General features: G+C 33.7%; 6 protein-coding genes across 6 annotated transcripts; 5 read left to right on the top strand and 1 right to left on the bottom strand.

Annotated features, from left to right (window-relative positions):
- The first annotated feature begins 525 nt into the window (after window positions 1-525).
- LOC123885540 (COBRA-like protein 7) lies at window positions 526-2,870 on the top strand. The gene is made up of 3 exons (XM_045934820.1): window positions 526-848; window positions 928-1,213; window positions 1,441-2,870. The coding sequence occupies exons 1-3, from the start codon at window positions 603-605 to the stop codon at window positions 2,868-2,870; spliced, it is 1,962 nt and encodes a 653-aa protein (XP_045790776.1). The 5' UTR covers window positions 526-602.
- Window positions 2,871-3,024: 154 nt separating this feature from the next.
- Window positions 3,025-6,420, bottom strand: LOC123885541 (two-component response regulator ARR2-like). Its single transcript, XM_045934821.1, has 6 exons — window positions 6,003-6,420; window positions 5,296-5,448; window positions 4,774-5,151; window positions 4,507-4,583; window positions 3,287-4,243; window positions 3,025-3,193 (listed from the first exon to the last, which is right to left on the bottom strand). Exons 1-6 carry the CDS (start codon window positions 6,175-6,177, stop codon window positions 3,107-3,109), a joined length of 1,827 nt encoding a protein of 608 aa, XP_045790777.1. The 5' UTR covers window positions 6,178-6,420; the 3' UTR covers window positions 3,025-3,106.
- Window positions 6,421-9,831: 3,411 nt separating this feature from the next.
- On the top strand, window positions 9,832-12,267 carry LOC123886237 (expansin-A23-like). The gene is made up of 4 exons (XM_045935571.1): window positions 9,832-9,871; window positions 10,090-10,229; window positions 11,185-11,263; window positions 11,561-12,267. The coding sequence occupies exons 1-4, from the start codon at window positions 9,832-9,834 to the stop codon at window positions 12,172-12,174; spliced, it is 873 nt and encodes a 290-aa protein (XP_045791527.1). The 3' UTR covers window positions 12,175-12,267.
- A 1,975-nt stretch (window positions 12,268-14,242) lies between these two features.
- Window positions 14,243-15,394, top strand: LOC123885585 (expansin-A23-like). The gene is made up of 2 exons (XM_045934870.1): window positions 14,243-14,390; window positions 14,688-15,394. Exons 1-2 carry the CDS (start codon window positions 14,255-14,257, stop codon window positions 15,299-15,301), a joined length of 750 nt encoding a protein of 249 aa, XP_045790826.1. The 5' UTR covers window positions 14,243-14,254; the 3' UTR covers window positions 15,302-15,394.
- A 1,974-nt stretch (window positions 15,395-17,368) lies between these two features.
- Window positions 17,369-18,467, top strand: LOC123885533 (expansin-A23-like). Its single transcript, XM_045934814.1, has 2 exons — window positions 17,369-17,516; window positions 17,814-18,467. The coding sequence occupies exons 1-2, from the start codon at window positions 17,381-17,383 to the stop codon at window positions 18,425-18,427; spliced, it is 750 nt and encodes a 249-aa protein (XP_045790770.1). The 5' UTR covers window positions 17,369-17,380; the 3' UTR covers window positions 18,428-18,467.
- A 2,039-nt stretch (window positions 18,468-20,506) lies between these two features.
- Window positions 20,507-21,553, top strand: LOC123886236 (expansin-A23-like). Its single transcript, XM_045935569.1, has 2 exons — window positions 20,507-20,642; window positions 20,940-21,553. Exons 1-2 carry the CDS (start codon window positions 20,507-20,509, stop codon window positions 21,551-21,553), a joined length of 750 nt encoding a protein of 249 aa, XP_045791525.1.
- The last annotated feature ends 3,312 nt before the right edge of the window (window positions 21,554-24,865 follow it).

Raw genomic sequence — 24,865 nt, 5'->3', positions numbered from 1 at the left:
TCAATTGTCAACTCAATCCATTTGGCAAACAATCTTTGTCCTTGAGTCGTTGACCATGTCTTTATACACTTCATTTGGTCTCATATATAAACAAAAATTGTTTTATCATCATGGACCGAATACATAAGTTATTAAATAAACCTGAAAAATGAATCTTTAGTTACATGCAAGACAAAAATATATGTCAAAAATCAGCAGTAATGTCATCTAGCATTAGGTAAAAAAAAATGTATGATCATCATATCTACCAACACATTTAACAGTCAAAATCAACCAAACCTCCCCCCTATGGGACTAATGTCATCTATTTGGCAATGCAAACAAACATAAGCATACAAAGACACTCATGAATGATGTTAGCCTTTGGACACTCTTGCAAATTTTATATATCCCTTTGAAATACTCAACACAATTAATTATTAATTACTATTCATGAATCCATTCTTAATGATTCTTAACAAGGTCACATACATATATATATATATATATATATATATATATATATATATATATATATATATATATATGATGAATTAGTATTACTAGCTCTTACTTTTTTTAGTTTCAAATACCTCTCTTTAATAAAAACACATAACTGTTGAATGGCCTCAAACTTGTGTAGCTGCCGGTGCTTTTTCATCTTGGTTGTCTTATCAATCTTCACTGTAACCCCAGCAACATCTCAGCCACAAACCTCAGATTCATGCAACGGAATATTCCTGTCGTACGCATATAACAGAGGTGCAAAGCTACCGCCGAACGTGTCTGATCAGGTGGATCAACCGTACCGGTTTGAGTCGACACTAAGAGTGCTCAACAATGGACTGGTGGAGCTGAAGTCTTGGAAGGTGGTATTATTAGAAATATAGTTAGTTAATACTAGTTTGTTATTAGTTACAGTAGTTACTAACTCTATATTTCAAATAGGTATTCGTTGGGTTTCGGCACCAAGAGTGGTTGGTGTCGGCGTCCAATGCAGTCCTCGCCGACGGGAGAAGCATTCCAAACGCAGTTGGGAACGGGACCATATTTGCAGGATCTTCAGTAATTGATTTGAAGACAGCAGCAGCAACTGCAGGCGACTTAACGCAGATGCAGGTTCAGGTAGAAATGGTGGGGACAACATTAGGGGTTGCGCCACCAAGCGTTCCTATGCCTTCTACCATAAACCTTGCTAATGATGGATTCGTTTGTGGTGAACCCGCTTCTCAAGGTTCGTATGCAGTAATGTAATATGGTGTCTAAATTGATACTCCCTCCGGTTTTAAATTTAAGCAAAAAGTCATTTTGTAGATTCATTGAATAATAAATGGATATGAACTATAATATAGACCAGATTTATCCATTATTCAATGAATCTGAAAAGTGACTTTTTGCTTATATTTATATCCAGAGGGATATAACTATACTCGATTTTAATGACTCATGACACTTCTTCAGGGAACAATGAAACTCATGTATGTTGCAAAAGTGATCCCAATTTCAAGACAAAAATCACACCAAATGAAAAATTTCTACCTAGACAGAATGGTGATCTTACCATAATGTATGATGTGATCAAAGCATACAATTCCAATTATTGGGCAGAAGTAACAATTTCAAACCATAACACTCTAGGACGACTTGACAATTGGAAATTAAGCTGGAATTGGACAAATGATGAATTTATCCACACAATTAAAGGTGCTTATCCATCAACTATAGATTCTTCAAACTGTATTTTTGGTTCACAAAGTGAATTTTACAAGGAACTTGATTTTTCTAATGTATTGAATTGTGAAAAAAGACCAACAATAATTGATTTACCTCCAACAAGGTTCAATGATACACAACTTGGTAAAGTACCATTTTGTTGTAGGAATGGTACTATACTACCACCACATATGGACCTTAGCATGTCAATTTCAAGGTTCCAAATACATGTCTTTAAAATGCCACCAAATATCAATCGGTCAAACCTTATACCGCCACAAAATTGGGAGATTAAAGGTGATACGATTAACCCTGATTACAAATGCGGCGCCCCGATTAGGGTTAGTCCTAGTCAATCTCAAGATCCAACAGGGTTACCTTCAAACATATCTTCAATTGCAAGTTGGCAAGTTGTGTGCAACATAACTACAAAGTCATCATCAAAAAGTGATTCTCCTAAATGTTGTGTCTCATTTTCAGCTTATTATAATGAATCAGTTATTCCTTGTAATACATGTGCATGTGGATGTCCTAGTAATCAAGAGAGAACATGTAGTGCTAATACACCAGCTATGTGGCTTCCATCAAAAGCACTTCTTTTTCCATTTGAGAATAGAAGTGAAATAGCACATAAATGGGCTAGGTACAAAAATTTACAAGTACCTAACCCTATACCATGTGGTGATAATTGTGGTGTGAGTATAAATTGGCATGTAAACACAGATGATAAAAAAGGTTGGACTGCAAGGATCACAATTTTTAACTGGGGTGAGACGGATTTCGCCGATTGGTTTGCTGCGGTGCAAATGGACAAAGGTGCAGTAGGTTTTAAGGAAATGTATTCATTCAATGGAAGCTTATTAGAGAAATTAAACAATACAATATTCATGCAAGGTAAGAAAGGATTGAACTTTCTTGTAGCAGAAGCAAATGGGTCAAACCCTCAAAGAGATCCGAGGGTGCCTGGGAAACAGCAGTCGGTAATTTTGTTTACGAAGAAAAAAAAGGATGAAATCAATGTGGCTGGTGGTGATGGTTTTCCTAGTAAAGTGTTCTTCAATGGGGAGGAATGTTCTCTCCCTTCGGTGTATCCAAGCAATGGTTTGAGGAATGAATTTTCCTCGGTTACTATTACGATCCTAATATTGTTGTCAATCATCTTGATGCAACAATGGTGACATTGTATTTATATTTTGGATGATTCGTTGTTGCTCCAAGTTTTCAGATTTGTGTAAGACGATATAAACATACAATTTTTTTATGATAAACTACCTAAGCCTGAAATATTCGCATAAACTAATTTCTATATTTTGAACAATTTAAACTCAGATATGAGCTAGCCAATTGCATAATGATGATTAGATTCATGTGGCGCACCAACTATTTACATTGGCAACTACAATTAGAAAGAGAACTAACATGATCTATTATAAACCGGAATGTTGTCTAAGGAATATCCATCAAAGTCAAACTCATTTTCAAGTGGACCAATGCCTTCGTGCTGCGAGAACAGAAAGATAAATAAATTGATTTGTCTATAAAGGAAAACTAAGGAAACATAAATATTTAGAGTCAATGGAAAGGAAGAACCAACCTGATTCAGAAATGCACTCATGAGATCCTCTTGACTGAATTGATCAGAGAAAGGGTTAATCTCGGAGTTTGTATCCAGAATTCTTTCGCTCTTAACCCTTAATGAATTGTCAAAAAAAGGTGTATTGAGGTGTTGACCAACATTTTGAAGACTACCTTGACTCATACCATCTCTATTTTGTCGAGTCTGTTGGATAGAGTGAAAACCACCATTGCCTAAAATCGGCGGCGAGACATCAATGCTGCCTTGTAAAGGATTTGCATGTTGAGAAGCATCATATGACAGGCCTGTATTTGCTAAGCACCAATTGTTGGACTTCTGATGAAGTTCATTAAAAATATCATAACTAAATCCACCTGATTCTTTAATTCCCGAAGTAGCTTCCGCATGAAATGCACCTTTTGAACTGCTACTGGATGAACCCGGAGTGCATCTAAGAGGGAAACTATTGACTGATATTCCATTTGGTCCTGTAGGTTGCATCGAAGATGATGGAAACCTTGTAGTATGAGAATTGATATTCTCATTTAGCATATGACCTCTTGGTTGAGACTGAGCCATCTGCATCAACCAGGGGCTTCTCTTTGGAGAAGAAGCATTGACTCGCGTGTTCGTGCTGCTAAATGATTGAGCAGATTGATGGAAATTGGCAAACTGTTTTGGCTCCATGTTGATAGGGATCCCGTGAAGAAAGTTCGTCGGTTTAATGCTGCTCATATGTTGCAGTTGTCCTTCTCCAAATCTTAGTTTTGAGTTCTCAGAACTGAAAAGTCCTGCCGCTTGAAGCTTGGCTAGATTTTGAGGCGAGAGGTGGCCAGAAGTTGAAAGAGTTTGAAGATCAATTCCATTTATTGGCGTTGCCCCAAATATTGACTCTTGTGGATTCATGAAGGGGTTGTTCAAGTTACTCTGCTGCTGGGAAACTCCGCTCAACCGTCGAAGATACAAACGGTATTTCTGTACCAAACAAAACACAGATGAAAAAAGTTAGCTTCTTCAATTAATATCATTGATGACTGTAACTCTTAGAATTTGAGTTGGGCCTAACTTAACCCTTACAAAACCGGTTGGTGAGGATTGTCCACCACTTATAAACACTTTTTTAGGCCGTGTCTCATCCAATGTGAGACTATTAACGGTAACAAAAGTAGAAGTATGATAACAGCAATTCCTGAGTCTCTCCGAAAGTAAATGTAACACGAGTCATTATAGTGTCATACCTGAAGATGACTAGCAACGTTTTCTCTAGTGAGCCCAGGAACATTCATCATTTCCATAATCTTTTTAGGAACAGCCTCTGCACATGAAAATCAAATTGGAAAACAAAAGATGAGGCCTTTACGTTATACATAAATCAACCAGACAAACAGAAGTATTTGATATACTATTATTAGGTAATTTTTTGCGCGTAAGATGAGACACCATTGAAAACAAAGATGAAAGCGAACATTCTTTGCAAGAACATAACATAGTTGAGGGATACATACTGTCTAATCCCAATTGATTCACAACAGCCATAAACTGTTGGTGGAGCTCAATAGACCAAACAACTCGTGGCTTCTTTGACGTGGAAGAATCATCCCTCTCATCTGTTTCATCTTCCTCATCCCTCCTCTTCTTTGACGAGCTCTTGCCTTCATTAGCTGAAGATGAGTAATCAGCATCACTGGACACCTTTTTTTCTCGATCTCTTTCATCTAATCCACCAGATTGCTTCACATCCTTCCACTTATTCGTTCTCTTCCTAACCACATGCTGCCATATATTCTTCAAAGCCTCAATTCTCACCGGTTTGATTAGATAATCACAAGCACCATGTGTCACACCTTTCATTACCACATTTTTTCCATCATCAGCCGACATCACTATAAACACATTCACACACACAATATGTCAGTTAATGTCAATACTCAACTATGAAGCACAGACACTCCTCAGATTAGGCGTGTTCGTGTATGTGTCTGTGCTTCATAGATAATCAATGCAAATCAATAAAAAACAATGCTTACTAATAACAGGAAGATCCATCTCCAATCCAATATGTTCTAAAAGTTTGAATCCATCCATATCAGGCATATGCACATCACTTAAAACAATGTCAAACCCATTTTTGTTCTCTCTAAGAAGTGATAATGCAACCTCGGCTCTCTTGCATTTGGTAACTGAAAATTGAAATAGACCCAACAAGCAAAATAGAATCAAATGATGAAAAACAAATCTTACACAATATATTCAAGTCTCATACTTTCATTTGAAATCTATAAAGCACGGACACTCCTCATATTAGGTGTGTCCCAGTGTCGGACACCACACATCATCATGTCATTTTCTCAAATTATTACCGGTGTCGACGTGTCGGTGCACGTGTTCAGTCGTGCTTCATAGTATGAAATATATTCCAATAGCTGGAAAAAAAAAAAAAAAGAAGCAATTTTTTCAAGTTTCAAACAAATCTGCCATTAAAGGGTTAAACCATATCAAAAGCATAATTCAAAAGAAAGATGGTGGCAACTTGCAAATAAGAATCTAAAGAAAGAAAAAAAAAATGAAATGGGTCAGCATAAAAATAACTCAATCAAACTTCATAACAAAAGGGTATTGCTAATTTGTATCTATAAGAACATAACCGTTGAAAAATGAAGATAAAGTTAAGATTTTTAGTGCTAATTAATCAAGAAGACATGAACGTTAGTGAAACAAAGATGAAGATTGAAACCTTCGTAGAGGCAAAAACGAAGCATCCTTTCAAGGATCATGAGACAGGTTGGGTCATCATCGACAACAAGTACACGGAGACCCGCCGGAAACTGGTCGGAGATGAAGTTGTCGCCGGAGTTTAATGGTGAAGTTGAAGTTGGCATGGAAACTTTGTTGTTGTTGCTGAGTTTCATGGTTTAGAGATCCAACAAAAAACAAAGAAAACACAACACTTTTGTTTTGTTGTTTTTCACATGGTTGAAAATGTGTTGGAAGTGAAAATTGATGATTTTATGTGGAAGAAATGGAGAAAAGGGTAATCTAATTTAGTTTTTTAGTAGAAGATAATGTTATTGTTATTTATACTCCTAGTGAAAAAATACTCTATAGGTTTGATGCTGTCTTGATTCTTGAAGCCTTATTACTTTTGCAAGTTGACGTTGATGTTTTTTTTTTCTTGGACATTTTTGGCTTTACACATTTGTTACTTTCAACCGTCTGATTTAAATTAACAGTTAAGATATTGATATATAATTTAAATCATTTGGTTATAAATTAACCGTTGTAATCAATTATTGTGTTTTGCTAATGTAGTTAATCTGAATTGGATTTGAACTCGTTAAGATAATGGTGAGGAGTTTGATCTTTGGCTCACCTCGTGTGTTTTAAAGGTTTTTTTTTCTCTTATAGAGGTTAGTCATTTACATTATTAGTTTCACTTATATTTATAAGCCTCTTTTTTTTCTTTGTCAATATGTTTAACAATCAGAATTTAACTTTTAAAGTGTTCCAATGAGCTTAGCTCAGTTGGTAAGGGACATCACATATTATAAGTAGTGGCTGGAGTTCGAACCTCTTGCATTCCACTTATATACCTCAAGGGTGAAATTTCTTACCATTAGGCTATCTGAAAAGAAAAAAAAAATTAACCCTTAAAAATAAATAAGTGAATAATTTCGAATTCGAATATCAATCCATGTATATTGTACCATAATGTCTTTACCGAGTGAGATATGGAAGGAGAAATCAACTTATTTTATACTAGCTTAATTTTTTTCAAAAAAAAAATATTTTTTTTCATACTAATATTTATCAGCTAGTGTAGCTGTTAATTTTATCAATTTTTACAAATTCAATTTATTTATTTAATTAACTATAAGTTTATCCTTTATCCACTAGTTTATCAAATATCTGCTATCTTTTACCAAACATTTCTTTAATTCTAGCATAATACTCGAAAGACTAAAATGAATTAATCCAAAATATGTATAATACATTTTATAAAATTTTAAACTACTATTTTCATCTTTTTAAAATGATGAAAGTTGAAACAAATATTGTAGATAGGATTCTATTTTGGACGAATTATCTGAAGAGGATCGCTTAATCGTAGCAAGAGCACGAAAAATTGAATGTGGTGCATTTTCGGAGAACTATGTCGGGAGGATAGGGGTGAGAACCTCATCAAAACAAAATTGCAATTAATATTTTAAAATATGCTTTCTTTTTATTTTGATGTATTAACAATAATTTCGAGTAACAATTCTACAGATATGAATTCTCTGTTGCAGTTGAATCTCAGCTCTTAAATCAGATCAATACATTTTATAGTGTTAATTCTACATTGACCGTCTATCTTGACCGCATAAAATCCATTTTCCAATTAAAAAGATGGCAAATGCTATATAGTGCCTCAGGGGCACTTGTTAAGGATTCAAATTTAGAAAGTTTTATTTGAAAATTGTGTATTCAATACAACAAAAGTCTATATTTTGATATTTTCCATGCACAACTTTTATTTTATTTCTTCTTTTGGTTCCTTAACTAGTGCCCCAGGGGCACTGGTTAGCAAGACCCACCCAAGATAAGCAAATAAATCCTGAGATGTACTATGATGTGTGGACCCTAATATTGAAGGGTACTAGAGCCACGTGCAAGGACAGGGAGGGATTTTAGGTTGGACCACTATACAAAACAGTAATAATTGGCCCATTCTGACGAGTAATACCATAAAGTGTTATAATCTCATAAATGTGGATCAGGACATTTTTGTTTTGGTCACTAAAAATAGGCCATGAAGGAAATGTGTACAAGTTTATCATTGTAATAATTTGCACATTTGATGATAAATCAGCACATACCTGCCAAATACATATTAATGATCATTTCAATCTGATTTAACTACTACTAACTGTCAAACAAATTTCTCATTATTAGGTTCGTTCTCTATATAAATTATGTTATATAAATTTCTCATTTGAGTTTTTTTAGGGAAATTTTGAGAATAATGCAAGAAAGGTCTTAATCCATATGGGTTAGATTATTCTTTTTTTTTTTGGTTACAATATGGGTTAGATTATTCTATTAAGCCTAATAAAGATGTTGTCATCAGCTAAATGATAATAAGGGTAATTATGCTCTCAATTTTTTTTATTTTTTTTTCTAATTCTATAGTAACTAGATTTACATACTATAAATATGAAGAAGTGAAAAATCTGATATTCGAACTCTAACTCCTTTAATAATGTCTTTAATTGTTATCAACCAAATTACCTTTACGAAACATTATCATAATTGTTATTTATCACCAACTATCTCTGCAATTCTAAATTACATTGTTGTTGATTAGTCTTGTTTTGAAAATATATATAAGCTATATTGTTTTGACGAATTTGTATGTATAATTAACCTACATGGATTTGTGTGATGGTGAAAGCTTAAATTTTTGAAATGTGTTACTTTCAATATCTCATATTCGAATTCTCCTAATGTCATTTTCTATATTAAGTTTGTTCATGCAGAATAAAGCTCTAACTTTTCATTGACTATTTTTTTTTTGAACGACAAATATATTATTAATAAAAAATTAAATCTCTACACAAGATGAACATAGACCAATAAAAAAGGAGTTACAAAATAAATGTGTCGTATACAAGCAGAAATCATTTAACTGAACTATTTACTAATTAGCGGTTGAACTGATATCCCTCGTATAATATGGAATTAAAAATAATAGCAATAATCATTTAAATGCCATGTTCTTTGAACTTGATCTAAATTTACAATGTGTCCATAAAATATGTCCTTATCTAGGTGTCCTTCCAGTTAGGACAACATAATCATTCACTTTTTTCTTTGCATCATCTACTCAAGTGGTAGAATCTTAAATTATGATTGCTAAAAGTCAAAAACCTGGCCTTATTGCAGTTACAATATGGTGTAAGTGTTGTGATATACCGCTGAACTATAAGCTATACCCAGTTTTGTTTAAGCAGAAAAACAACAAGTACATCACATACATACACAACTTCATCTGACAGATTCTATGAATAAAGGGATTTAAATAGCGACCCACCAATGGCTAATGAACTTTATGTTGTTGTCTTTTAAGTTTTAACAGAATTAACTTGTTTTGTATATACATAATTTCTCTACAAAGAAAATGAGAAGTATCACTAAAACTCACATTACATTTTTTTCCTATCTATAGGCAAAGTGACATGTATGAAACTCACATACACAATTGCAAAGTTTCGAATTCGACCTCGAATGAAAGTAGCACCATTCGAAACATTTATAGGCCTTAATATAATTTCACCCCCCACCCCACCCCCAAGGCTCCCAGACAGCCCTAAAATTTCATAGCTACCATGCTATAGAAGCATGTTTTTGCGATTTCAGATTATAGAATTTGAACTTGCATTTTTGAACTTTAGAATCCAAACCAATATTTTACAGGAAACAAAATTATATTAGAATGCAAAATTAAAAATTACATAAGCTTGGGTCGACCTGCCTAGAATACAACCGGTTCTCTAGATGCCAGTGTCCTTCCCAAAGGTTAAGTAATGGATTCGTCGAAGGCTACCAAAGGTCCTCCAATATATGGTAACATGTGCTCTTTCTTCATCTTCAATTTGGAAAATAACTCCTCGTACATAACATCACATAAACTTCCCTCGTCAATTAGTATCCGGGATACATCGTGGTTGTTTGTGGTGGTTAAAATTATGAGGGGTAGTTCCTTGTTGGGGACTCCATCTACCAATTCTTGATCTCCAAACTCTAGGATTATGATCTCCTTCCTGGCTTGGGGTCTAACTCAGGCGTCTTGCATTTGATGATGCTTGATGACTCTTCGCGTGGAATGATTCCACCTGAGATGGTGGATACAATATGGTGTTGTTCAGAGTTTTCAGATCTTGCCATTGGAATTTGTTGCATCGAGATGAAATGGGTAGAGATGGTGAATTAGTGAAGATTTATGGGGAAAATCTTCCCCACAGACGGCACCCTTGATATGAATAGGCAGTTTGATGAAGTTGGTGATGGTGATGGCGAGCTCAAGTGTGATGGGAAGGGTACATGCAAAAATATTAACAATAGCGCTCAAGTCAATAACTGCTCAAGATGAGAGTGTATGAAATGGGTGAATCGTGTGTACGTTGAGAATGAGTGCACGTGCGTATATGTAGGAGAATGATGGAATAATTGTTTCATGGGTCTCACTATGAGAGTGGAATGGGGAATAAATATCTCTTGATAGAGGTCATTTATCCACTATGGACAACACATCATAAGAATATAGTGATCTTGTAAAGGTGTCATTTATATGTTCTGAGTGAGGTATCTTAAGGATGACAGATAAGGTTGATGGGCTTGAGATACAAATGGGCGACCACCTTTATGAGTGTTGCCTAGTCCGGAACAATAATATAATAATGTTGCAAATTTTTTAGAGCCTAAAATTTTGCATACGGTATACTCTAAAATAACAACAAATCTTAATTAATGATTTTTGGGCCCAAATTATTTAAACGGCCTAAATTTTAGAATTGACTTATATTTATTTTTGGACATATATTTTTGAAAAAAAATATATTTATAATTTGAGAATTAACATATATATGCAAATGTTAATTCTTTTACGAATTTATCTTCTTTTTTTGGACAATTGACTTTTTATAGAGTTGGCTATTATTTTTACTCGTCTCGAGAATTGACTTTATTTCTTAATTTGTCTTTTGAATTGAAACAAATCCTTTTATATTTATTTTGATTTCCTTTAAATACCACCATTGATTCACCACTCTAACATGCAAATATTCCACAACCCTTTTTTGTGTCTTTTACATACCTCAGTCATGGCTATGTCTCACTCTTTCATTCCTCTGGTCTTTTTCATATTGCTCCTTATACAGGCCATAACTGGCATTGACCTAAATTGGTATGATGCTCATGCAACCTTCTACGGTGATCCTTCTGGAGCTGGAACCATGCGTAAGTTCTAAAATTAAACTTCGATTTTTTACTTTATAACATTTTAGATGATACAAATCGTTTATACGTAATTTATTCTCTCAACAATAAAGAACAATGAATCTCAATTATTTTGTTTGTCTAATATTCTTCACCCACATGCAATTATAAATAAAATCATATTTCAATTTTTTAATATCATATGGTATGCGTTAGATGAAGTTCAGATGACTAATCCTTATTATTTATTATATATACATGAATTAAGAATAAATGAGTAACAAATCGTGCCGCTAATCCTTTCTTGTATTTGTGCAGAGGGGGCTTGTGGTTATGGTGATCTGTACAAACAAGGATATGGACTTGCAAACACAGCACTAAGCACAGCTCTATTCAATAATGGAGCTACTTGTGGTGCTTGTTTTCAGTTATTTTGTGTCAACGATCCCCAATGGTGCATAAAGGGCGCAAAGCCAATCACAGTAACCGCAACAAATTTTTGTCCTCCAAATTCCGCCCAGCCCGGTGCTTGTAACCCACCACTAAAACACTTTGACTTAAGTTATAAAATGTTCACTTCTATTGCCTACAAAAAAGGCGGTATCATACCCGTTAAATATCGACGTGTTTCATGTGTGAAACAAGGGGGTGTTAGGTTTGAGATCAACGGAAACCCTAATTTCTTGTTTGTTTTGGTGTTCAATGTTGCCAATGCTGGTGATGTTTCTCGTGTTAGTGTCAAAGGGTCTAAGACTGGATGGATTCCCATGAAGCGCAATTTTGGACAAAAGTGGAATACTGGAGTGAATTTGGTAGGACAAGCTTTGTCATTTCAAGTTACTACAAGTGATGGAAAAACTTTGGAGTTTTATTCAGTTTCTCCTTACAACTGGCAATTTGGACAGACTTATCAGAGCCAGGGTAATTTTTAGATAAAATTTAACTCATAAATATATCAAGTCACAAAATTATTAGGAGAATTGAGTTAAGAGATAATAATTATTGTGAGTATCATGTTATTTCAATTCTAGCATTTTGATGAAATAAAAGTCTACGGTTTATAATTTTTAAAATGGTTTTCTTGTACACCTTTTCGTTGTATAATTAATGTTTAAATGATATTTCCAAATCCACTTAGAATTCTAGTTTGTTTTTGCCATTTATATATAAAAAAAATACTAATTTGTTTTTTTGGTCAATATTTTTAGACTTATATAAATGACATTTTTCACAAGTGAATTGTATATAGACTTATAAAAAACTTACATATTGTGAAATTCTATATACAATTCATTTGTTAAAAAAGCTATTTAATACATTCAAGACAAATTTAGTTATTGTATATATACATGTGAGTGTATGCGCGCGCATACACTTTTTTATGGTATATATATTCATTAATATTGTACGTAATAGAGTATAGTTGTCGATATTTGGGGCATTTATCTGTTATTAAAGCTTGCGCGTCAGTGACATAGTTGTTCAATGAATCAACCTTATTATCTCATTGTTTCTCGTATTTCATCGCTATCACGTATAAAAACTGTGGAATATGATTCATTTTCTCCTTATCAAGTTCCGGAGATGAATCCACTCTCATTCAACTCGAAACTCCGAATTATCTATAACTTCCTTCATGGTACAATAATACGTGGAACAAACCCTAACCCCGTTAAAACTTTTGCTCCAAATAAGCCCATACCACTTTTCGCATGGATAATTTTTCCTAACTTAGAAAATTAATACCTCTCCGGACACCCTTATTTGAACCCCACCAAAAAGAATTCATCATCCTCTCCAATTTTTCACCGAGGGATGACGGTAGCAAAAATGTGCTCATATAGTAAGTTGGAATAGCTTGAGTCACAAATTTCACAAACAAATGACAAGTATCACTAAAACTCACATAACATTTTTCACATGCTCCATTAAATTTTTCTTTCTATAGGCAAAGTGACAAATACCACTGAAACTTGCATACACAATTGCAAAGTTTCGAGTTTGACCTTGGATGAAAGTAGCACCGTTTGAAACATTTTTTTGAGATTTCATATTATAGAAGAAGGAAAAATTACACTCACAACCCCTGAAATCTATTTAAATGATATCGACAACTCCCTCTAGTTTTATAAACTTACACTAATCTCCCTTTAATTCATATCAAATACACAAATACCTCCCTTTCTCATTAACGATGTTCATTTTCTGTTAACTGTTTTCATAGTTTTTTTTTTATAAGAAACTTTTTTCATAGTTGATCGTTGTTAAATGTTGAACATGTCACCCCAATTTACAATCAAATTAGTTTTATCATTAGTATTATGTTGACGACAGCCAATTATGTGATTATCGTTTCAAATAAGTTGTTGTTATATGTTTTATTTATAGTCAATTAGCTCTATATTGTCTTTATACCAACAAAATGTAACAAAAAGAAAGAGAAAGGGAATTTGGTTCGAGAAAACTAAGAGGTTGATGGGACATAAGATGAAATGGTGATGAAGTCATTTTATAGAATCTTAAGCAAGAATGAGTTGACTTTATTGTGGTGTTTGCCCTCTTTTAGGCCTGGTTTGTTTCAGACTTTCTAGCAAAAAAAAAATCAATTTTTTTTTTTATTTTACTTGTTTTTGTTTTAGATTTTTTCAAAAATCATTTTAGTAAAAAGAAAATCATTTTTTCCTACAAAATGAAAAGCTATTTCCAATAGCTTTTTTCAAAATCTATTATTTTGAAAATCATTTTATGAGAATTTATCCTATATATGCAAATGTTAATTCTTTAATGAATTTATCTTCTTTATTTTTTGGACAATTGACTTTTTATTAGTCTTGAGAGTTGACTATTATTTTTAGTCGTCTCGAGAATTGACTTTATTTCTTTTTTTGTCTTGAGAATTGAAATATATCCTTTTATATTTATTATGATTTCCTTTAAATACCATCATTTATTCACCACTCTAACATGCAAATATTCCACAACCCTTTTTTGTGTCTTTGACGTACCTCAGTCATGGCTATGTCTCACTCTTTCATTCCTCTGGTCTTTTTCATATTGCTACTTATACAGGCCATAGCTGGCATTGACCTAAATTGGTATGATGCTCATGCAACCTTCTACGGTGGTCCTTCAGGAGCTGGAACCATGCGTAAGTTCTAAAATTAAACTTCGATTTTTTACTTTATAACATTTTAGATGATACAAATCGTTTATACGTAATTTATTCTCTCAACAATAAAGAACAATGAATCTCAATTATTTTGTTTGTCTAATATTCTTCACCCACATGCAATTATAAATAAAATCATATTTCAATATTTTAATATCATATGGTATGCGTTAGATGAAGTTCAGATGACTAATCCTTATTATTTATTATATATACATGAATTAAGAATAAATGAGCAACAAATCGTGCCGCTAATCCTTTCTTGTATTTGTGCAGAGGGGGCTTGTGGTTATGGTGATCTGTACAAACAAGGATATGGACTTGCAAACACAGCACTAAGCACAGCTCTATTCAATAATGGAGCTACTTGTGGTGCTTGTTTTCAGTTATTTTGTGTCAACGATCCCCAATGGTGCATAAAGGGCGCAAAGCCAATCACAGTAACCGCAACAAATTTTTGTCCTCCAAATTCCGCCCAGCCCGGTGCTTGTAACCCACCACTAAAACACTTTGACTTAAGTTATAAAATGTTCACTTCTATTGCCTACGAAAAAGGCGGTATCATACCCGTTAAATATCGACGTGTTTCATGTGTAAAACAAGGGGGTGTTAGGTTTGAGATCAACGGAAACCCTAATTTCTTGTTTGTTTTGGTGTTCAATGTTGCCAATGCTGGTGATGTTTCTCGTGTTAGTGTCAAAGGGTCTAAGACTGGATGGATTCCCATGAAGCGCAATTTTGGACAAAAGTGGAATACTGGAGTGAATTTGGTAGGACAAGCTTTGTCATTTCAAGTTACTACAAGTGATGGAAAAACTTTGGAGTTTTATTCAGTTTCTCCTTACAACTGGCAATTTGGACAGACTTATCAGAGCCAGGGTAATTTTTAGATAAAATTTAACTCATAAATATATCAAGTCACAAAATTATTAGGAGAATTGAGTTAAGAGATAATAATTATTGTGAGTATCATGTTATTTCAATTCTAGCATTTTGATGAAATAAAAGTCTACGGTTTATAATTTTTAAAATGGCTTTCTTGTACACCTTTTCGTTGTATAATTTATGTTTAAATGATATTTCCAAATCCACTTAGAATTCTAGTTTGTTTTTGCCATTTATATATAAAAAAATACTAATTTGTTTTTTTGGTCAATATTTTTAGACTTATATAAATGACATTTTTCACAAGTGAATTGTATATAGACTTATAAAAAACTTACATATTGTGAAATTCTATATACAATTCATTTGTTAAAAAAGCTATTTAATACATTCAAGACAAATTTAGTTATTATATATATACATGTGAGTGTATGCGCGCGCATACACTTTTTTATGGTATATATATTCATTAATATAGTACGTAATAGAGTATAGTTGTCGATATTTGGGGCATTTATCTGTTATTAAAGCTTGAACGTCAGTGACAGAGTTGTTCAATGAATCAACCTTATTATCTCATTGTTTCTCGTATTTCATCGCTATCACGTATAAAAACTGTGGAATATGATTCATTTTCTCCTTATCAAGTTCCGGAGATGAATCCACTCTCATTCAACTCGAAACTCCGAATTATCTATAACTTCCTTCATGGTACAATAATACGTGGAACAAACCCTAACCCCGTTAAAACTTTTGCTCCAAATAAGCCCATACCACTTTTCGCATGGATAATTTTTCCTAACTTAGAAAATTAATACCTCTCCGGACACCCTTATTTGAACCCCACAAAAAAGAATTCATCATCCTCTCCAATTTTTCACCGAGGGATGACGGTAGCAAAAATGTGCTCATATAGTAAGTTGGAATAGCTTGAGTCACAAATTTCACAAACAAATGACAAGTATCACTAAAACTCACATAACATTTTTCACATGCTCCATTAAATTTTTCTTTCTATAGGCAAAGTGACAAATACCACTGAAACTTGCATACACAATTGCAAAGTTTCGAGTTTGACCTTGGATGAAAGTAGCACCGTTTGAAACATTTTTTTGAGATTTCATATTATAGAAGAAGGAAAAATTACACTCACAACCCCTGAAATCTATTTAAATGATATCGACAACTCCCTCTAGTTTTATAAACTTACACTAATCTCCCTTTAATTCATATCAAATACACAAATACCTCCCTTTCTCATTAACGATGTTCATTTTCTGTTAACTGTTTTCATAGTTTTTTTTTTATAAGAAACTTTTTTCATAGTTGATCGTTGTTAAATGTTGAACATGTCACCCCAATTTACAATCAAATTAGTTTTATCATTAGTATTATGTTGACGACAGCCAATTATGTGATTATCGTTTCAAATAAGTTGTTGTTATATGTTTTATTTATAGTCAATTAGCTCTATATCGTCTTTATACCAACAAAATGTAACAAAAAGAAAGAGAAAGGGAATTTGGTTCGAGAAAACTAAGAGGTTGATGGGACATAAGATGAAATGGTGATGAAGTCATTTTATAGAATCTTAAGCAAAAATGAGTTTACTTTATTGTGGTGTTTGCCCTCTTTTAGGCCTGGTTTGTTTCAGACTTTCTAGCAAAAAAAAAAAATCAATTTTTTTTTATTTTACTTGTGTTTGTTTTAGATTTTTTCAAAAATCATTTTAGTAAAAAGAAAATCATTTTTTCCTACAAAATGAAAAGCTATTTCCAATAGCTTTTTTCAAAATCTATATTTTTGAAAATCATTTTCTGAGAATTTATCCTATATATGCAAATGTTAATTCTTTAATGAATTTATCTTCTTTATTTTTTGGACAATTGACTTTTTATTAGTCTTGAGAGTTGACTATTATTTTTAGTCGTCTCGAGAATTGACTTTATTTCTTTATTTGTATTGAGAATTGAAATATATCCTTTTATATTTATTTTGATTTCCTTTAAATACCATCATTTATTCACCACTCTAACATGCAAATATTCCACAACCCTTTTTTGTGTCTTTGACGTACCTCAGTCATGGCTATGTCTCACTCTTTCATTCCTCTGGTCTTTTTCATATTGCTACTTATACAGGCCATAGCTGGCATTGACCTAAATTGGTATGATGCTCATGCAACCTTCTACGGTGGTCCTTCAGGAGCTGGAACCATGCGTAAGTTCTAAAATTAAACTTCGATTTTTTACTTTATAACATTTTAGATGATACAAATCATTTATACGTAATTTATTCTCTCAACAATAAAGAACAATGAATCTCATTTATTTTGTTTGTCTAATATTCTTCACCCACATGCAATTATAAATAAAATCATATTTCAATTTTTTAATATCATATGGTATGCGTTAGATGAAGTTCAGATGACTAATCCTTATTATTTATTATATATACATGAATTAAGAATAAATGAGCAACAAATCGTGCCGCTAATCCTTTCTTGTATTTGTGCAGAGGGGGCTTGTGGTTATGGTGATCTGTACAAACAAGGATATGGACTTGCAAACACAGCACTAAGCACAGCTCTATTCAATAATGGAGCTACTTGTGGTGCTTGTTTTCAGTTATTTTGTGTCAACGATCCCCAATGGTGCATAAAGGGCGCAAAGCCAATCACAGTAACCGCAACAAATTTTTGTCCTCCAAATTCCGCCCAGCCCGGTGCTTGTAACCCACCACTAAAACACTTTGACTTAAGTTATAAAATGTTCACTTCTATTGCCTACGAAAAAGGCGGTATCATACCCGTTAAATATCGACGTGTTTCATGTGTGAAACAAGGGGGTGTTAGGTTTGAGATCAACGGAAACCCTAATTTCTTGTTTGTTTTGGTGTTCAATGTTGCCAATGCTGGTGATGTTTCTCGTGTTAGTGTCAAAGGGTCTAAGACTGGATGGATTCCCATGAAGCGCAATTTTGGACAAAAGTGGAATACTGGAGTGAATTTGGTAGGACAAGCTTTGTCATTTCAAGTTACTACAAGTGATGGAAAAACTTTGGAGTTTTATTCAGTTTCTCCTTACAACTGGCAATTTGGACAGACTTATCAGAGCCAGGGTAATTTTTAGATAAAATTTAACTCATAAATATATCAAGTCACAAAATTATTAGGAGAATTGAGTTAAGAGATAATAATTATTGTGAGTATCATGTTATTTCAGTTCTAGCATTTTGATGAAATAAAAGTCTACGGTTTATAATTTTTAAAATGGTTTTCTTGTACACCTTTTCGTTGTATAATTAATGTTTAAATGATATTTCCAAATCCACTTAGAATTCTAGTTTGTTTTTGCCATTTATATATAAAAAAATACTAATTTGTTTTTTTGGTCAATATTTTTAGACTTATATAAATGACATTTTTCACAAGTGAATTGTATATAGACTTATAAAAAATTACATATTGTTAAATTCTATATACAATTCATTTGTTAAAAAAGCTATTTAAAACATTCAAGACAAATTTAGTTATTATATATATACATGTGAGTGTATGCGCGCGCATACACTTTTTTATGGTATATATATTCATTAATAGTGTACGTAATAGAGTATAGTTGTCAAAATTTGGGGCATTTATCTGTTATTAAAGCTTGCGCGTCAGTGACAGAGTTGTTCAATGAATCAACCTTATTATCTCATTGTTTCTCGTATTTCATCGCTATCACGTATAAAAACTGTGGAATATGATTCATTTTCTCCTTATCAAGTTCCGGAGATGAATCCACTCTCATTCAACTCGAAACTCCGAATTATCTATAACTTCCTTCATGGTACAATAATACGTGGAACACACCCTAACCCCGTTAAAACTTTTACTCCAAATAAGTCCATACCACTTTTCGCATGGATAATTTTTCCTAACTTAGAAAATTAATACCTCTTCGGACACCCTTATTTGAACCCCACCAAAAAGAATTCATCATCCTCTCCAATTTTTCACCGAGGGATGACGGTAGCAAAAATGTGCTCATATAGTAAGTTGGAATAGCTTGAGTCACAAATTTCATAAACAAATGACAAGTATCACTAAAACTCACATAACATTTTTCACATGCTCCATTAAATTTTTCTTTCTATAGGCAAAGTGACAAATACCACTGAAACTTGCATACACAATTGCAAAGTTTCGAGTTTGACCTTGGATGAAAGTAGCACCGTTTGAAACATTTTTTTGAGATTTCATATTATAGAAGAAGGAAAAATTACACTCACAACCCCTGAAATCTATTTAAATGATATCGACAACTCCCTCTAGTTTTATAAACTTACACTAATCTCCCTTTAATTCATATCAAATACACAAATACCTCCCTTTCTCATTAACGATGTTCATTTTCTGTTAACTGTTTTCATAGTTTTTTTTTATAAGAAACTTTTTTCATAGTTGATCGTTGTTAAATGTTGAACATGTCACCCCAATTTACAATCAAATTAGTTTTATCATTAGTATTATGTTGACGACAACCAATTTTGTGATTATCGTTTCAAATAAGTTGTTGTTATATGTTTTATTTATAGTCAATTAGCTCTATATCGTCTTTATACCAACAAAATGTAACAAAAAGAAAGAGAAAGGGAATTTGGTTCAAGAAAACTAAGAGGTTGATGAGACATAAGATGAAATGGTGATGATGTCATTTTATAAAATCTTAAGCAAAAATGAGTTGACTTTATTGTGGTGTTTGCCCTCTTTTAGGTCTGGTTTGTTTCAGACTTTCTAGCAAAAAAAAAAAAAAATCAATTTTTTTTATTTTACTTGTGTTTGTTTTAGATTTTTTCAAAAATCATTTTAGTAAAAAGAAAATCATTTTTTCCTACAAAATGAAAAGCTATTTCCAATAGCTTTTTTCAAAATCTATTATTTTGAAAATCATTTTCTAAGATTTTATCATATATATGCAAATGTTAATTCTTTAATGAATTTATCTTCTTTATTTTTTGGACAATTGACTTTTTATTAGTCTTGAGAGTTGTCTATTATTTTTAGTCGTCTCGAGAATTCACTTTATATCTTTATTTGTCTTGAGAATTGAAATATATCCTTTTATATTTATTTTCATTTCCTTTAAATACCATCATTTATTCACCACTCTAACATGCAAATATTCCACAACCCTTTTTTGTGTCTTTTACGTACCTCAGTCATGGCTATGTCTCACTCTTTCATTCCTCTGGTCTTTTTCATATTGCTACTTATACAGGCCATAGCTGGCATTGACCTAAATTGGTATGATGCTCATGCAACCTTCTACGGTGGTCCTTCAGGAGCTGGAACCATGCGTAAGTTCTAAAATTAAACTTCGATTTTTTACTTTATAACATTTTAGATGATACAAATCGTTTATACGTAATTTATTCTCTCAACAATAAAGAACAATGAATCTCAATTATTTTGTTTGTCTAATATTCTTCACCCACATGCAATTATAAATAAAATCATATTTCAATATTTTAATATCATATGGTATGCGTTAGATGAAGTTCAGATGACTAATCCTTATTATTTATTATATATACATGAATTAAGAATAAATGAGTAACAAATCGTGCCGCTAATCCTTTCTTGTATTTGTGCAGAGGGGGCTTGTGGTTATGGTGATCTGTACAAACAAGGATATGGACTTGCAAACACAGCACTAAGCACAGCTCTATTCAATAATGGAGCTACTTGTGGTGCTTGTTTTCAGTTATTTTGTGTCAACGATCCCCAATGGTGCATAAAGGGCGCAAAGCCAATCACAGTAACCGCAACAAATTTTTGTCCTCCAAATTCCGCCCAGCCCGGTGCTTGTAACCCACCACTAAAACACTTTGACTTAAGTTATAAAATGTTCACTTCTATTGCCTACGAAAAAGGCGGTATCATACCCGTTAAATATCGACATGTTTCATGTGTGAAACAAGGGGGTGTTAGGTTTGAGATCAACGGAAACCCTAATTTCTTGTTTGTTTTGGTGTTCAATGTTGCCAATGCTGGTGATGTTTCTCGTGTTAGTGTCAAAGGGTCTAAGACTGGATGGATTCCCATGAAGCGCAATTTTGGACAAAAGTGGAATACTGGAGTGAATTTGGTAGGACAAGCTTTGTCATTTCAAGTTACTACAAGTGATGGAAAAACTTTGGAGTTTTATTCAGTTTCTCCTTACAACTGGCAATTTGGACAGACTTATCAGAGCCAGGGTAATTTTTAGATAAAATTTAACTCATAAATATATCAAGTCACAAAATTATTAGGAGAATTGAGTTAAGAGATAATAATTATTGTGAGTATCATGTTATTTCAATTCTAGCATTTTGATGAAATAAAAGTCTACGGTTTATAATTTTTAAAATGGTTTTCTTGTACACCTTTTCGTTGTATAATTAATGTTTAAATGTGAAATTCTGGTATCACTAGAATGATGTTGCCTAAGATGTCCCAACAACTACTTTATGATTAATGTTGTTTCTTTTGTTGGCACATCTTATATAACATATAAAAAACTGACAGAAAATAAATAAATGACACAAGTAATTGTTAACCCAGTTCAGCCAACTGCCTACTCTGGGGGATACCAATCCAGGAAGGAAATCCACTAATAGCTCTAGTTACTAAGACCTCCAGCAAACCCTAGGATTTACGCCTTACACTAAGACCTCCAGCAAACCCCTGGTTTACGTCTTATAACCTCGACACTACTCATGCAACTTCTGCCTAGGAACTCCTAGACATGAGATCCCATCTCACTTCCACTCACAGAACACAACCTGTGTTGATTATACAATGTTAAGAATGATGTGGCGACAACTTGCCAAGACAACACTTCACTTTTGCTTAAAAGCTTCAAGTGAATCACACACGGTAAACTCCGTACTTCAAAGCTTAGGAGTAACCTTAAACTAATAAACTTACTTCTTAGCTCGTGTTATAGAATCCACAAGCAAGAATTACAATCAAATAATAAAAGACTCAACAAAGACTCAACAAAGACTCAATATGTGTAACTGATATTTTTCAATAAGATACTTAGTCTTGAGCTTGGTCTTCGTATATATAATGATCTAGCACGCTCCTCTTTCTTCATTACTGATAGGACGCTCCTTGTAGCTCATAAAAGGTGATCTGATTTTCTTTTGATCTTCATCAAGAGTGTATAGAAACTTTCCAAAAGTGTTTAAGGACTTTATAGGATAATTGTGATCATACCGTTGTACCATTAAGTCTTATCTTATCCTTAAAGCTCCTGATCAGATCAAATCTCCATTGAGCGTGCTCTTTAAGTGGATTTCCATAAATAGCAGATGCTCTCATAAATGCGCGAGATTTCCTTGAATAAATATGATGTTGTAACATGTTTTCCAACATCTTGTTAGTATATTTGTTTTAGCAAAATTAAGCCAATTCAAATATCCAACAATCTCCCCCTTTGGCAATTTTTGGCTAAAACAATTTCAGGCCATTACCTTTGAGAGATATACAGAGCGCAATCCTTCAAATCACCATGGTCACACAAAAGAAGGAATGTTAGAGCATCATTTAAACAAAATTTCACATAGGTGAAAAATATATGCATCAGAGGCAGCAGCAGCGGAGTTATCATCAATTAGCCTCGAGCAAAAATAAAACGTGGTATCAGAGCAAAACATATATCATATGTCATCAAAGGTGTTGTGACATATGGGAGCACATCTTCTAGCACATGTTCGTCCAATCAGGGCAGTATCCATTCAGTAGCAAACTCCCCCTGACTTCATCAGCTTGTGCATCATCTCAGGGTAAAATTTTTACTCCCCCTGAATACTTGCTTACTGCTACTTAAAAACATGTCATAACAAAAGACACAACAACATGTAGCAGAAACAAACAAAGCAAAGTACTACTCCCCCTTTTTAGCCACAAAATGTGCCAAAACAGGAAAGTTAAGTATACAAAGTGCAGAATTAAAAGTACAGACCATGCACTCAGAAGGTGCTAAAATCCAGGGCACAAACCACCCACAAACCAAATAACAAAGTATAGTAAAACATTAAACAGATTACAAAAATCATTCATCATCACTACTGTCAGAGGCTTCATCCTCATCTGTAGCAGTAGCATAACCTTCATCCTCATCTGCATTATTTTGTTCACCTGTAGCAGTCACATTTGCACTAGCTTTGACAGGTATTTCATCAGCTTCTAATCCTTCAATCATCTGCAAGAACACTTTCTTCCTTTCCTCAAGCTCAGCCTGCTGTTTATCTATTTCCTGACATTGAACCTTTAAGCCAGCAATAATCTCCTTTTTGATCATAACATCAGCTCCAGCAGCAGATGTCCCAACATGATCAGTAACATTGTGATTACCAAAAAGCTTATGATGAAAAGTAAAGCCAGATTCCCTTTTCTTGGGAGTGTCAGTCACAGTCTTAATGTCTGGATATTGGGCCAAAATGATTCCACATAGCAAAGATGGAAATGCTATTGGCATCTTCACAGCAGTTGATCTAATATGCTTAATGGTTTGATCAAAAATAAATGTTCCATAGTCATAATCAAACTTGGTTCCTACAGCATATATAAATCTACCCAGGTTTGTAGCAACATTGGTTGCATGCTTGGTTGGCACCCAATTTGTTGACCCTATCCTATTGAGGATGGCATATTTGACATTCAATTTACTCGTGGGTATCAGCTTCTTTGTAGGCCAGACCTTAACCTTACCACCAGTTATCTCAGCACTCACAACATCATTAGCAACCTCTAATTCAGCCTTAGGTTCTACAGACCTACCTAAGTAGTTATTTATGACAACAGGAGAAAATTTGATACATTTACCTCTGACAAAAACTTTATGGTAGTCCTTGCTCAGTGGGTTATCACATTCTTCAGGGATGTTCACAAGAAACTCTTTCACCAGCAGCTCATAGCAGGGACTGAAGTCACAGACTGTCTTCATCAGACCAGCTTCCTTGATGTAGTCAAAGATGTCTTGACATTTGAGAGCATCTTTGGTCAGTTCCCTTTCAACAGCCAATCTCCTTTGGTAAATGTAGTCCCATCTCAGTGCAAAGGCAGCACGATGGAAGGAGATGTTATCACAGGGGGCTTCTTCAATACCTTGAGGAACCTTCTTTATAGTAGCCTTCTTAGGGTTGGGAGATGAGATGTTAGCAACATCTTCAGCAGCATCATAATCTGAGTCACTGGATGACTCCTTCTTTCTCTTCAGAGTTTCCTTCTTCTTGGCAGGAGGGGAGAGAACCTTGCTCCAACCTTTGACTGGTCCAACACCTTTTGTTTTCACTCTTGGTGCAGGAGTCTTGCTTGCAGTGGCCACAGCCTTCCCTGTACAGCTTCTCAACCTTTTTGTTATACCACCAGTTGATTTTTCAGCAGTCTTGGTGGTGACATAATCATCAACATCAACAACATCTTTCTCTTTTTCTTTCTCAGGTTCTACAGATTTGTCAGCTTCAACTTCTGGTTCTTCTGTTGGGATGGACTGGTTGCTCTCTTCAGATTGAGTTTCCTCTTCATCAGC

The sequence above is a fragment of the Trifolium pratense genome, linkage group LG5, assembly GCF_020283565.1.
Source record: "Trifolium pratense cultivar HEN17-A07 linkage group LG5, ARS_RC_1.1, whole genome shotgun sequence".
In the NCBI taxonomy this organism is placed as follows: domain Eukaryota; kingdom Viridiplantae; phylum Streptophyta; class Magnoliopsida; order Fabales; family Fabaceae; genus Trifolium; species Trifolium pratense.
This window is presented reverse-complemented; position numbering and strand designations above follow the sequence as displayed.